This window comes from Elaeis guineensis, chromosome 1 (genome assembly GCF_000442705.2).
Source record: "Elaeis guineensis isolate ETL-2024a chromosome 1, EG11, whole genome shotgun sequence".
NCBI lineage: Eukaryota > Viridiplantae > Streptophyta > Magnoliopsida > Arecales > Arecaceae > Elaeis > Elaeis guineensis.
The window spans coordinates 103,075,605-103,089,910 of NC_025993.2; the positions used below are offsets into that span (position 1 = coordinate 103,075,605).

The window sequence follows — 14,306 nt, forward strand, 5'->3', positions numbered from 1 at the left end:
TGGTTTAGAACAGTTGTACCACGCATTGATTAAAGACAGGCAACCACTGCCTCACTTTTCACTTGCAATTTGCAAAGCATAAATGAAAATAAATGAGCAAGAGCGAGCTTTCTAGAGGTAACACAGATGGGGAAAAATGAGCAAGGGCCCACCTGCAGTGCAATGTGGTCCAGCTCAAGCGTCCTGGCCACCTTACCTTCAAGAACAGCCGTCACTCGAGGTAAAGTAGTAGAGAAATACTCTGTGCACTGCAGACGGAACAGCCCACGCAAATCATCCACGATGATTGGCTCGTATATGAGATCGGACACAGCATAAAAAAAAAAAAAATTTATCGAACCCAAGTGAGAGACAATCACCACAGATAATATGCACGAAACTGCACCGTCCATAATGCACAAAGTATTTCTCAAAGTAATAGCGAACTTACATTATCCATCAGCAGCAGTGAGTTTCAATAGAGTCCAAATAATATTTCGATTGAGCTCAGATCAGATACGGAATAAGTAAAGAGATGTTTGATCTACATAGAATCAAAATAAAAATTAAAATAAATTAAAATTAAAATAAATTAAAATTAAAATGATTAAATTTTTTGAAATATTTAATTCATGATCGAAATCGAAATAGATGATTTTTATTATTATTATTTGACTCATATAAAAAATAAAAATTAAAATCAACTCAAATTTTTATTTTTAATTAAAAATTTTTAAAAATTAATTATTTTAAAAATTGATATTAAGTCTTCTCTCGACCCACCCCAAAGGTCTTTCATTCTCTGACGCCACCCACTTCGAAGATCCCTTTCCATCTCCACCGTCGCCCATGTCTCTGCTGCCTCCCCTCCCCCCACCCCCACCTCCTCCATCGCTGCCCTATCCCCTCTTCGCTACTTCTTCTTCGATAAGTCCCGTAAAAATGTGGATATCCTCGTCGAAGCCCTTGAGTGTGAAGGCGTCAAGGGCAAGAGCATCATCGATATCTTCACCTATCTCGACGGCGCCTCCATGAAGATCCATCAGGCCATCACCCGCTCCTCCTCCATCATCAACCATCTCCTCCACCACGGGTAGGATGAAGTCTGCACCGCCTCTAGCTACACCTGCTCCATCGGCCACCTCGACATCTGCATCGCCACCGTCGATCCCGACATCACTAACCTGATCTCCGACCTCGCCAACATCCTCCTTGACTCTGTCCCTGTGATCGCTATCATCGGATAGATCTCCCGTCACATGAGCGGCATCAATGCTTTCCAAGAGATCTCCATCATCAATAGATGTTTTTTTAAAATTTTATCTCATTCTGATGAAATAAAATTTTAACTTTTTTAAAGATGATCCGAATTCAGTTACGGAAGAAGTTGACCATTCCCTACCCTCTATAGAATGAAAATCTAAATAAAATTCTTCCCTACCAAATGACTGAAATAAAAATTATCCATTTTAATTTTTATTTCAGATCTTGATTGCTCCAACCAAACACCTCAAAATTCTTTCGCATTCGTTGTTACAAATATCCAAATAGAATATGATTTTGAAATCTACCATTAGTTGAGTTTTCTATCGCACGGAAGAAAAACAGTAAAAACAAGAACAGCATATACGTACATATATATATATATATATATATATATATATATATAGACACACACGTCGATCGTCCAGGGCGGGGCGGAGATGCTTGACGGTTATTGTCCATGTCTCTCTCTAATTTATGGACTCAGACTGCGGTGGTGGTATGTTCGACGGATGCGTTGAGGTGGCGATCCGCGGTGGGGCGCTTGTGGTGGGTTGAAGTATCAGCCGTTGCTACTGCTGCAGGTGGTTGTCGGCCCCACCACCGACGCCGCAGCGGAGGAACTCGAGTTCCTTCTGTCGGAGGAGGAGGAGCATGCGCTCATTCTCGAGGCGGAGGCGGTCGTTGTGGAGCTTCAGCCGCTCCATGTCACGCTCCTTCTTGGTGCTGAAGCGGAGCCATTTGAAGCGCTGGCGCTCCAGCTGCAGGGCCCGACTCTGGTACCCCACCCGCTGCTCCTCCAGCTCCGCCGCCCTCCCCTTCAGCCACTGACGCTGCTGCTGCTCTCCGTCCCCCGCCATTCCCATCAGCTCGCTCTTCAGCCTCTGCAACGATGTAGATGTCGAAGATGGCGATGACAGGGACAGCGAAAGCGGGGGAGAGGCCCCCGAGAACATTCGACGGGTCCTCTTTGCCCCTTCTGTCTGGCCTGGGCCCCCTACCAATCCCCTGCTATCCTCGTCCTCGTCCGCCTCCTCCCGCTTCCCCTGCTGGTGGTGACCGCCGCCATGGTGAGCACGGTGCTTGTTGTTGTGGTGGTAATCCGTCTCGTCCTCGTCTTCTTCATGTTCGTCATCGTCGTCCTCCTCCTCCTCCTCCTCCTCAGAATCTATGTCATCATCGTCATCCTCGTCCTCCTCATGAGTTACCATGCCATCTTCTTCTACCATGGCGGCTCCTCGCTTCCCCCCCACGGACACAGAGGTCGGTGGGTGGTGGAAGCAGAGCTGCTGCTGCTGCTGATCCGCGTGCGGTGGAGGTGGCGGCTGCTGCATCTGCTGAGCGGGCGTGGCGGCGGCGGCGGCAGTGGCGTGGTGGTAGGCGCACATCTCACGGAAGAAGAGGTGCTTGGAGTTGAGGAGCTTGCGGGCCTCCTCCTTGGCCTTGGGGGAGAGGTGCTCCATGGTGTCTAGGAGGGCCTGGTTCTCCACCACCCGGCACGCCGTCCCCTTCCCCAGCAGGTCGTTTACTCGCTTGTACCGCTTGTTCAGGTCGTTGAACTTGTCTTCGCACTGCTGCGGCGACACGTAGAACCCTTTCTCCATCATCGCCCGCGACACCGACTTCCACTTTCCCTTCTTCTGCAGCAGTGCCGACGCCGAGGTCGCCGAAGCCGATGCCGCCGGTCCCTTCTTGCCCTTTGCCGCGGAGGAGGCGGAGACGGCCGCGTGGGGCTGGTGCGGTTCCCCTTCGCCCCCGCCCCCACCATCGTCCCCCACGCGGTAGACCACCGAGATGAGGAGCCGGACCATGCTGTCCGTCCACTTCATCCGCTGCCACGGAGAGGGCGTCGGCGACTGCGACGACACCCGCCTCGCCCCGTCGCCCTCGTCCCCGAATCCGGGCTGCAGCTCGTCTTCGGAGCTCAGCGTCAGCTGCTGCTGCCTCCCTCTGGCGCCGTAGGGGGTGTAGGAGGAGGAGGAGGAGGCGTGCCTCATCTGGTGGTCGGCGGCGTCGCTGCCCGACTGGGGGGTCTGGAATGGAAAGATGGGGTGCTGCTGCTGTTGCTGGTGAGGGTGGAGGAACTTCTGCGGCTGCGGCTGTTGCTGCTGGTGGAGGGGCATCTCCAGTCCCAGCAATCCGGTGGAGCCTATGCTACTCGGCAGCATTCCTCCAGGCATGCCGCCGCCTCCTTCCATGCTATCGCTGTGCAGCTAAACAACCTTACCTTCTCCCCTACCAAATACACAGGACCTTACCTTCTCCCCTACCAAATACACAGGACGGATAGAAGGAAGGAAGGAAGGTTGGGAGGGACGCACAGATTTACGTGCACACAAACAAAATAAAGATTGCTATCACAGCGCGGACTTGCATAGCAGGGTCATCAAATCGATCCTCTTTCTACTGCATCTGTAATCTTGTACGTCCTCCCGACAGGAGGAGGAAATAAAAAACCAAAACAAGGGGAGGACAACGGGCGCAGTGATGGAATTCTCATGCCATTTTCCTCTTGGTGCTCCTCGTGGGCAGAATGGAGTCGTGGGTGCCGCCGGTTTTTGGTTTGGTGGTAAAAGACGGAGCGGTTTTCCTTCCCTCCCTGAGGCAGCGAAGGAAGAGGGGCCAGATGGCCTTCGTCTTAGAAAGGAACGGGCCCACGGACCACTTATTTGATCGTGGTACTCCCAAAACCAAAACTGCTGTACCCATGGTTTTCCTTCCCGAGTTGACTGATTTAAAATCCACAGGATTTCTGAAACGGGGTGATTCGCTGGATACTGGCAGATGGCGTCGACGTGTCTGGTTCGGATCACCATCCCCATCCCCATCGATCATCCTCCGGAGTTAAAAACTAAGAACCACTGTTTTGTCTCGCCCGCTTTTTTCCTCCTCCTCCTCCTCCTCTCTCTCTCTCTCTCTCTCCCCGCATCTTCCCTTCCGTCGCTTGCGGTCCCTCGGCTAAAATAAATTATTTCATGTATATGCAAACCATGGTCCGGCGGACCACCGCAACACGGTCCCTTGCACCGCACTAGTCAACGATTCCGTAGATAGAATAATTAGGCCAGTTCTTCGCTTGGTCCGTGTCACTATCTGATAAGACCTACCCACAGAAACAGAGGAAACAGAGCGGAGTGTTTTACCTAATTAATTTTTTTAAAAAAATTATTTATAAAAATAATTTAATTTTTAATTTATTTATTAAAATAATATAAATAACATAAAATATCATTCAAAATGACATTTTATGATGACTAAATAATCATTTATTTTTTATATGAATGAAAAAAAAAATTAAAATCATAAAATTGAGTGAGGTTTTTTAAAACGTCATTTGAATTCATATTTTTGAAAACGTCATTTCAAATTACGATTTTAATTATTAATTTTTAAAAAAATAAAAAAAATAAAAAAATAAAAATTATAAATTTAATTTTTTTTAAAAAAAAAAATTATAATTTTGATTCAAATAAAAATCATCATTTCAAATTAGTATCCTCATTTCAAATTATTTATTAAAAAAATATCTGAAAAAAATTGATGTAAAAAAATAAAAAAATATCATAAAAAATTTAAAAAAAAATAAAAATTATAATTTTAAATTTTAAAAAAATAAAAATTTTATTTTTAATTCAAATAAAAATCATCATTTCAAATTACAATCATCTTTTCAAATTAATTTTTTTAAAAAATATTATAAAAGAAGAAAAAAATGAGAAAAAATAAAAATTATAATTTTAAATTTTAAATTTTAAATTTTAAAAATTTTAATTTTAATTCAAATAAAAAATATCATTTCAAATTATTTTTTTCATTTAAAATTAATTTCTTTAAAAAATATCTCAAAAAAAATAAAAAAAATAAAAAATATCAACAAAAAAGAAGCTCCCTCTCTCTCTCTTTCCTCTTCCTCTCTCTCTCCCTCTTTTCTTGGCCCGCCGACGACAGACGGCCGGCGGCAGGTCGCGCGCCCCCCGCATGTGGTTGGTCCGCCGGAGGGCTGGCGGCGATCGCCCCGCCCCTCCCCTTCCCTTGGCCGACCGCCCTCTCTCTTTTCTCTCCCTCTCTCTCTCCCTCTATCTTCCCTCTTCCTCTCTCTCTACCTCTTTTTTCTTGGCCCGTCGGCGATAGCCGACCGGCGGCGGTCCCGCGTGCCCCCCCATTTCGTTGGTCCGTCGGTGGGCCGGCGGCGGCCGCCCCACCCCACCCCTCCCCTTCCCTTGGCCGGCCGCCCGCCCCTTCCCCACCCGCGGCGGCCCCTCCACAGCAGCGGCCCCGCGGTGGCCCTGCGGTGCCCCCCGGCAACTGGCCAGCGGCGGGCCTCGCGGCGGGATATTTTTATGGTATTTTTTATTTTTTTAATTTTTTAAGATATATTTTTTTGAGATATTTTTTAAAAAAAATTAATTTTAAAAGGGGATTGTAATTTGAAATGATGATTTTTATTTGAATTAAAATTAATTTTTTTAAAAAAATTTAAAATTATAATTTTTCTTTTTTTCTCATTTTTTCTCATTTTTTCTTTTATTTTTAATTTTTTTAAATTTTTAAGGTATTTTTTTGGTATATTTTTTTAACAAAATTAATTTTAAAAGGGGATTGTAATTTGAAATGATGATTTTTATTTGAATTAAAATTAAAATTAATTTTTTTTTTAAATTTAGAATTATAATTTTTATTTTTTTTCAATTCAATTCTTTTTCCTTTTTTTATGGTATTTTTTATTTTTTTACACCATTTTTTTTTTTTTCGGATATTTTTTAAAAAATAATTTGAAATGGGGATAGTAATTTGAAATGATATTTTTTATTTAAATTAAAGTTAAAATTTTTATATTTTTTAAAATTTTAATTTATAATTTTTATTTTTTTCCATTTTTTTCCATTTTTTTACTTTTTTATGATATTTTTTATTTTTTTATTTTTTTTAATTCAAATTATAATTTTAATTTTTTTTATAATTTAAAATTTTAATTTTTTTCTAGTTTTACCATTTTTTTCTATTTTTATGGCATTTTTTTAGGTAGTTTTTTCCTTTGTTTAGAATTTTTTTAAAAAAATTAATTTGAAATGAGAAAAGTAATTTGAAATAATATTTTTTATTTTTAATTAAAATTTAAAATTTTATTTTTTTTAAATTTAAAATTTTTATTTTTATTTTTTTTCATTTTTTTCATTTTTTATGGTATTTTTTATTTTTTAAATTTTTTAAGATATATTTTTTGAGATATTTTTTTTAAAAAATTAATTAATTTGAAATGGGAAAAGTAACTTGAAATGATGTTTTTTATTTGAATTAAAATTAAAATTTTTATTTTTTTAAATTTAAAATTATTATTTTTATTTTTTTTTCATTTCTTTCTCATTTCTTTCTTTTTTATGGTATTTTTTATTTTTTAATTTTTTAAGATTTTTTGGGATATTTTTTAAAAAAATTAATTTTAAATGGAGAAAATAATTTGAAATAATATTTTTTATTTAAATTAAAATTAAAATTTTTATTTTTTAAAATTTAAAATTATAATTTTTATTTTTTTCTCATTTTTTTTCTTTTATGGTATTTTTTAAAAAAGTTAATTTGAAAAGGGGATTGTAATTTGAAATGATGATTTTTATTTTGAATTAAAATTAAAATTTTTATTTTTTAAAAATTTGGAATTATAATTTTTATTTTATTTTATTTATTTTTTTATGATATTTTTTTTACATCAATTTTTTTCAGATATTTTTTAAAAAGATAATTTGAAATGGAGATACTAATTTGAAATGATGATTTTTATTTGAATCAAAATTATAATTTTTATTTTTTTAAAAATTTAAAATTATAATTTTTATTTTTTTATAATTTTTATCTTTTTTGAAGAATTAATAATTAAAATCATCAATTCAAATGGTGTTTTTGAAAATATCATTTGAAATGATGTTTTCAAAAATACCATTTCAAATGGCGTTTTAAAAAATGCCATTTGATTTGACGATTTTATTTTTTTTCTTGTCCATGTGAAAAATGAGTGAAAAAGGATGGTAACGTGGCCATCATAAAACACCATTTTGAATGACGTTTTATACTATTTATATTATTTTAATAAATAAGTTAAAAATTAGATTATTTTTGTAAATAATTTTTTTTTTAAAATTAATTAGGTAAAGCACTCAAAAAAAGCGAGTAGGCTATGGCAAAGTTTTGCTAAATATGCAGCCCGATGAATGAGTTTGGACATACTTTCGTATCAATGATATTAAAAAATAAATAAATTACAAAAACTCCTCTGAAGCTAGGTCAAAATTATATTTATATTTAATAATTTAAAAAATTATGTTAAATTTTTTTATGTTTATTTTAATCTTATAATTTAGTCTGGATCGTTAGATAGTCTGTTAATTCAAAATAGGGTTGAAGTATCACGTAATTAAAATTTTTCAAATTGATCAAAATATCCTTTATCAAAAGATGAGTAAGATAAAAACCCTCCTCCTCGCTGGTTTTCCTATGTCTATCATTCAGATTTCTATCAAGAGAATAAAATGGAGGGTAAATTTGAGATGAGGTTCTCATCAACCCACCAAAGAAATGATGTGCTCTGGCTCCACAGGAAAATATAGCCCTTTTAGTCCAGTGGTGGTAGGGGATGGCAAGGCCAAGCATGAAAGCGATCATCATGAAGAAGCCCATAAACTGGATCTGGCCGATGATGTTGAATTATCGATGAACGTGATGGTTAATCAGTAGCCAGGGATGGCGTCGCAGAGGATGATCAAGGTCTGGGCACAGGCAATCTTGTAGACTTTCTCGAGGGTGTTCATGGTGGCAGCCTTGGGAATCCAGCTGACGGTGCTGAAGATATTCTTCTGGAAAAGGTTTTGGCTGTAGAAGGCGATGTCGAGGAGGAACCAGGTGGTGGCAGTACCGAGGAGGTGCAGGCTATGGTGGTGGGCGAATTTCTTTGAGAAGATGCCAAAGTTGCTGGCTGATTTTCTGATGAGCTGCTCTACTGTTTGCTGGTCCTCGATGATGTCGACCTGGATCACCTTCGACATGTTGGAGGTAGTCTACTTGGTGTTCCTAGCGATAAGCTGGTGTACCGGGCGGTCTTCGGCATCTTCATTCGATGGTAGTAGGTGAGCGTCATCGGGAAAGCACTGAACATGACAATTATCTGCCAGACGTAGTCAGCCTGGGGGATGGTGGAGGCAGCTCGGTTAACGTCATAAGGCGACGCCTTGGAGCTGTCTTTGAAGGCGACGGAGACAATGAGGGTGATGATTCTATCGGAGAGGTTGCCAAAGCCCTACATAGTAAAGATGGTGCCCAAAAGAGAGGCCAAAGGCAAGGGAGCAGACCATCATGAGCATAAGGGTGAGGCCGTAGACCTTCTTCCAACCCATCCTGTTGCCCAGCCATCCAAAGAAGAGCTGGTCGGAGAGCGTGCCATGGAAGGCCACACCATTGACGGTGGCCGACACGTTCGATGGGAGCGAGCTGGGAGTACCAGATGCGGGGTCGAAGTAATAGATCCGATTAAGGAGCTTGATCACCAAGGAGATGCAAAAGAGATCGTAGGCATCAGTGAAGAAGCCCATGCCGGCGATAAAAGATTGCCATGAAGTGGAGAAAGGGGGAAGAAGACGGTGAAAAGGATTATGATAAATTTCATTTACTGAGTTATAGTGGAGGACAATTTGGTTATTTCAGATACCTGAAACGGTTTGACTAACGACATTAAATTTCAGGGGTGTAAGTGTAGATTTTGAAAAACAGTAGGTGTAACTGTAATAAACATAAATCTCAGGGGGTTTTTGTAATTTATCCTAAAAAAATGTAATGATGCAAAGATAAAAAAAATAGGTTTGAATTAGGATCATCGGTAGTAGGATCAGATCAAATGTGGATTGAATTAGATTTAGATTGAGTAAAAAAATTTATCAAACTAAGTTTAATTTATTTTTTAAATAAATCAAAAATTTAGATATAAATATATTTATTTATTAAAAAATAATTTAAATTAATTTATATAATTTATTTATTAAATATATCAAATTAAATTAAATAGATTATATAGACCAAATAAATCAATTAAACATATTAGAAATAGATTAAATTTCTTTAAATAGATTAAATAAATTTTAAATAGCTTAAATAGACTGGATCATATTGCAATCCAATTATTAAATGGATCAAGATGGATAAAATAGGTCAAATATATAAATATGAATCTAATCCATTTAAGAAATGAATCTAGATGGATTAATCCATTATGATTCAAATTTATTTATATCAAATCTAAATTTATTTAAAATGGATCATCTGTGAATTAGATTGATAGATGGGATCATAAATTGTCAACTTATATATAACTAATATGCAATCTTCAAAAATAATCAGAGATCGAAAAACTCTTAGAAAGCATTTAGTATGGAATAATCCACTCAGGATCAAGGGTGATGTGGGTAGAAGTGATGAGATCACCACATTTGGTTACATCATAATGATCCTATGTGGTAATGATTTCAAATCATATCTCAACTCAATGATAGGATATCTATTCTCAAGATCAGAAATCCAACATCACCTCGAGATAGTGATCTTAGACTAAAATATATGAACAAAAATATCTCTTAGTCTAACAAAATATTTGATATATCAATATATTATTAATATATTATATCAATATTATATATATTATATTATATTTGATATTATATATTATATTTATAATATATATTATATTATAATATATTGTTAATCATATTATTGTCATATTATGATTCAATGATGATTTTAAATTAGAATAAAAATATCTTATTATACTTTATATTTATATAATAAAAATATTTAATTTATTACTTCTATTTTTTTATTTTTTTAATTAAAATAAATATGTGCATTGATAAATAATATATTATAAGCATAAATAAAAATTTTAATTTTATTATAATAATTAATATATTTTTATAAGATTAATAATTTATAGGACTAATAAATATATTTTTATAGAACCTATTAATTATTAATATATTAATAAATATAGTAATTCTTATTTATAATATATTATATATGATTAATAAATATATTTTTTTAAAAAAAATTTATGGATAGTTTTGGTATTGTATAATCAGTAATCTTGAATTTTCATAAAATATCAAACAGGTTACTCATGGATATCTAAAGATCTTTAATCATCAGACTATGGTCTATTAAATACAGTGATCTTAGATCACTAGTGATCATATCATTATAGGATTTAGATCATTGATAATCTTATATCATGGTGATGATCTCATTTAGATCATCAAATGCTATCCAATATAGTTCTGACTATAGGAAGGGAGTGTTTATCCTAACTTTCAATTTTTAACCTTTATTTGTGGTTGGTTGGTTGGTAGCTTTGTGTATATAGGTTATTTGCCTTTGCATTTTCCCCTCTATCCCAAAATAGATATGGGGCTTCGATGACGATGACAAGTAAGACCGCTTGCATCATGGCTAAAACCGCCTACGTGACACTCCTTCAATCTTCATTAAATGCTAGAGGTCTAGTGGACTACCAGTGGAGATCAGCTTAGGGGATAAATATTTTTTTTCTTGAACTATATCCATAATTGGTATCTCAATTAGGGGTGGCAATCGGGTCGGGTCATAAATGGATCGGATCATAAACAGGTCGGGTCAGAAAATTATCAACCCAAATCTGATATATTTATTAAATGGATCAAAAATTTAAACCTGAATCTGACCTGTTTATTAAACAGGTAATCCGATCCGATCTATTTAATCTGTTTATTAAATAGGTCAAATTAGGTTAAACGAGTTAAACAGATTAAATGGGTTAAACAGATCGGGTTAAATGGGTCAGAAATAGGTTAAACAAGTTTTAAATAGGTTAAATAGGTCTTAAATGGGTTAAACAGGTTAAACAAGTTGGGTTAAATGGGTCAGAAATAGGTTAAATAGGTTAACAGATTAAATAGATTATCTGACTCAACCCGATCTAGATATTAAACAGGTTAAATGGGTCAGATATCTAAAATCCAAATCCTATCAATTATTAAACGGGTTAAATGGGTCGATCCATTTATGATCCAAACCTGTTTAGTCTAAATTTAAACTTATTTATGGTGGATCGAATACAGATCGGATTGATGGATTGGATCATATTTTGTCAGTCCTAATCTCAATAGCACCAATCCTCTTTATTCTTGATTTTTAAAAAATATCATAGGTGGCACATTATTATATCACTTCAACATGCCTGATCGTTCCCTAGCATTATCAAATGAATTACAGTACCTTAACTTTTTCAAGCTAAACCTGTTATCATGCTCTAGACAAAAAATAAATTCATTAAGCACCATATATATATATATATATATATATATATATATGGTTTAAGATTTAAGGTTTGTCATTTAGGATTTAGGATTTAAGTTTAAGAATTTTAGATTTAGGATTGAGGGTTCAATGTTTAGAGTTTATATATATATATATATATATATATATATATATATATATATATATATATATATATATATATATATATATATATATATATATATATATATATGGTTTAAGATTTAAGGTTTGTCATTTAGGATTTAGGATTTAAGTTTAAGAATTTTAGATTTAGGATTGAGGGTTCAATGTTTAGAGTTTAGATTTTAAGGTTTAGGTTTTAGGGTTTAGAGTTTTGGATTTCAGGGTTTAGGGATTAGGATTTAGGGTTTAGGATTTTAAGGTTTGGGGTTTGGAGTTTTAGGAATTAGGATTTTAGGATTTGGAGTTTAGGGTTTTGAACTTGGGGTTTGGATTTTAGGATTTGGGATTCAGGTTTTAGGGTTTGGGATTTAGGGTTTAGGTTTTAGGGCTTAGAGCTTAGGATTTGAGATTTAGGGTTTGGGGTTTAAGGGTTTAGAGTTTAGGATTTTAGGGTTTAAGATTTAGGTTTTAAGATTCAAGATTCAAGATTCGGAGTTCAGGATTCAAGGTCAAAGGTTCAGGATTTAGGGTTTTAGAGTTTTAGGTTTTAGAATTAGGGTTCGGGGTTTAAGGTTTGGGGTCTATGGTTTAGAATTTAGAGTTTTGAATTTAGGGTTTCGGGTTTTAGAGTTTCGGATTTTAGGGTTTAGGATTTAAGGTTTAGGATTTAGGGTTCAAGTTTTCAGGGTTTAGAGTTTAGGATTTAGGCTTTAGGAGTTTAGATTTAGGAGTTTAGGGTAAGGGTTTAGGATTTAGGGTTTAGTAACCACCTTCAATAATGGTTTCCATTATGGTCAAATTTAGAGTTACAACAAGGGAAACAAGCCAATGTGTGAGCTGCAAGTTTTTGAAAAGCAAGAAATGAGCCATGAGTAGAACAGTATTTACCTAATGATTGTGAAACTTTTGTCTACTAAAATTCGACATTCACTATAAAAATGTAATTGTACTTCCTTGGTGCTTCTAATTTGGTCTTGAATGCTTCCCATTGTATATAGTTGGGGTAACAATGGATCAGCCTAGATTGTGTTTGAATCAAGTTAGAATAATAACACCGGTAACCTTGACCAAATCTTGATATCAAATTAGGACCTTTCAACCCATACCCAACCATAGGTTGACTCCCATGACCTTCATATTTGACATATACTATGCAATGCATGTAATATTAGGCAAACTTATAGTTTTGTACTTATTTGTTACTCAAATGAAGTACAAAACTATAGTTAATTATGGTCAACTAGATATAATATGAAACACATCTTTGTCTGTTGTTGTAAAAAGATCTCAGGCTTTTCTTTAAACAGCTTGATGAGGGATCACTGAGAGAGAGGTTTGATGAGACACCATTGAGGGAAAGATTTGATGAGGGACCTATTGTTAATCTGTGGTGCTCTCAAGTCTTGGAAGGCTATGAGAGAAGTCACGGCGATGGCTCTGGAAGGCTAGGATCGAGTATAAGTCCTAGGGCTAGGACTAGAGAGGTCCTAGGGTGAAAGTCTGTTTCTACAATAGAGGAGCTGACTCGGATCTAGATGGAGTCGACTTGGACTGGATCGAGCCGACTCAGGATCCTGAGAGAGTCGGATCAGATATAAAACAGAGAGTGGATTTTTCTGGCATGCACGGTGGCATGACAGTCGAGCCAGCTCAAGGTCTGATTGAGCCAACTCAAGTTGGGAACAAAATGATGCGTGGATTCTGGCTTCGACTAGGATTGAATTTGATTCTAGGGGTCTTGAGGCCTTGTTTGGGAGATCTTAAGGGGGTTAACTCAAGGGCTTGGTCTAGGATTAAATCTAAGGAGTGAGAGCATATGAGACAGACATGGTTCGATGAGTACTTTCATATATTGAATTGAGCCAAGAAAAGTTTTTGATCGGGCCTAATGGCTGTATATAAATATACATAGATTGTATTAGGATTTTACATAACAAAAGGAGTGGAATAAAGATCTTTTCTTCCTAACTTTTTCTCCCTCTCTAGTTCTAACATCAAACCCTAGCATCCTTCTCTCTTCTTTGTTGTTTGCTGGAGTAACATCTAGATTCCATACGAGGTGTTTATGATTAGATATGGATGGGTCGTATCAGAGTTTTCGCAATAATTGGTATCAGAACTCGATTACATAGAAGAAAGAAGAAGATGCCGAAGATCAAGTTTCAGCATAGATTTCTACAGTGCGCAGGTTTTCTCTCATTTTCTTTCTTGTTGCTTCTTTGGTTGAGGTGATCTCTCAGTTAGGTGGAGGATTTTGACTCAAGAAAAGATTGGAAGAAGGTGGAGGAGATCTATTTTAGATCTGATTCTATTTTTGGGGTGTGAAGCGTGGTATTACAAAAGGGTTAGGGCTGGTTATTTGCTTGAAGGGTGCGATGGCTTCAAGCGATTTTAAGGTGGAGTTTGAGAAGTTTGATGGCAAAAAAAATTTTACCTTATGACAGCAGTAGGTGAAAGATTTATTGGTGCAGGAGTGGATCTATAAGGTCTTGATAAGAAAAAGATCGAAAAAGATTAGCGCTAAGGATTGGGAGGAGCTGGAGGAGATTTTCTTCAACACGATCAGAATGTGCTTGGCGAATCAGGTGTTA

General features: G+C 36.4%; 1 protein-coding gene and 1 pseudogene across 1 annotated transcript; both read right to left on the reverse strand.

Moving 5' to 3' along the window:
- Window positions 1–1,509: 1,509 nt before the first annotated feature.
- LOC105038181 (uncharacterized) lies at window positions 1,510–3,875 on the reverse strand. The gene has a single exon (XM_010913895.4). It carries the CDS (start codon window positions 3,438–3,440, stop codon window positions 1,815–1,817), a length of 1,626 nt encoding a protein of 541 aa, XP_010912197.1. The 5' UTR covers window positions 3,441–3,875; the 3' UTR covers window positions 1,510–1,814.
- LOC105038437 (probable inorganic phosphate transporter 1-8) lies at window positions 3,739–8,825 on the reverse strand (annotated as a pseudogene).
- Between the last annotated feature and the right edge of the window lie 5,481 nt (window positions 8,826–14,306).

Bases quoted from the DNA above. Each gene is read 5' to 3' on its own strand.
- LOC105038181 (XM_010913895.4), bottom strand. From the start codon at position 3,440: ATGGAAGGAGGCGGCGGCATGCCTGGAGGAATGCTGCCGAGTAGCATA.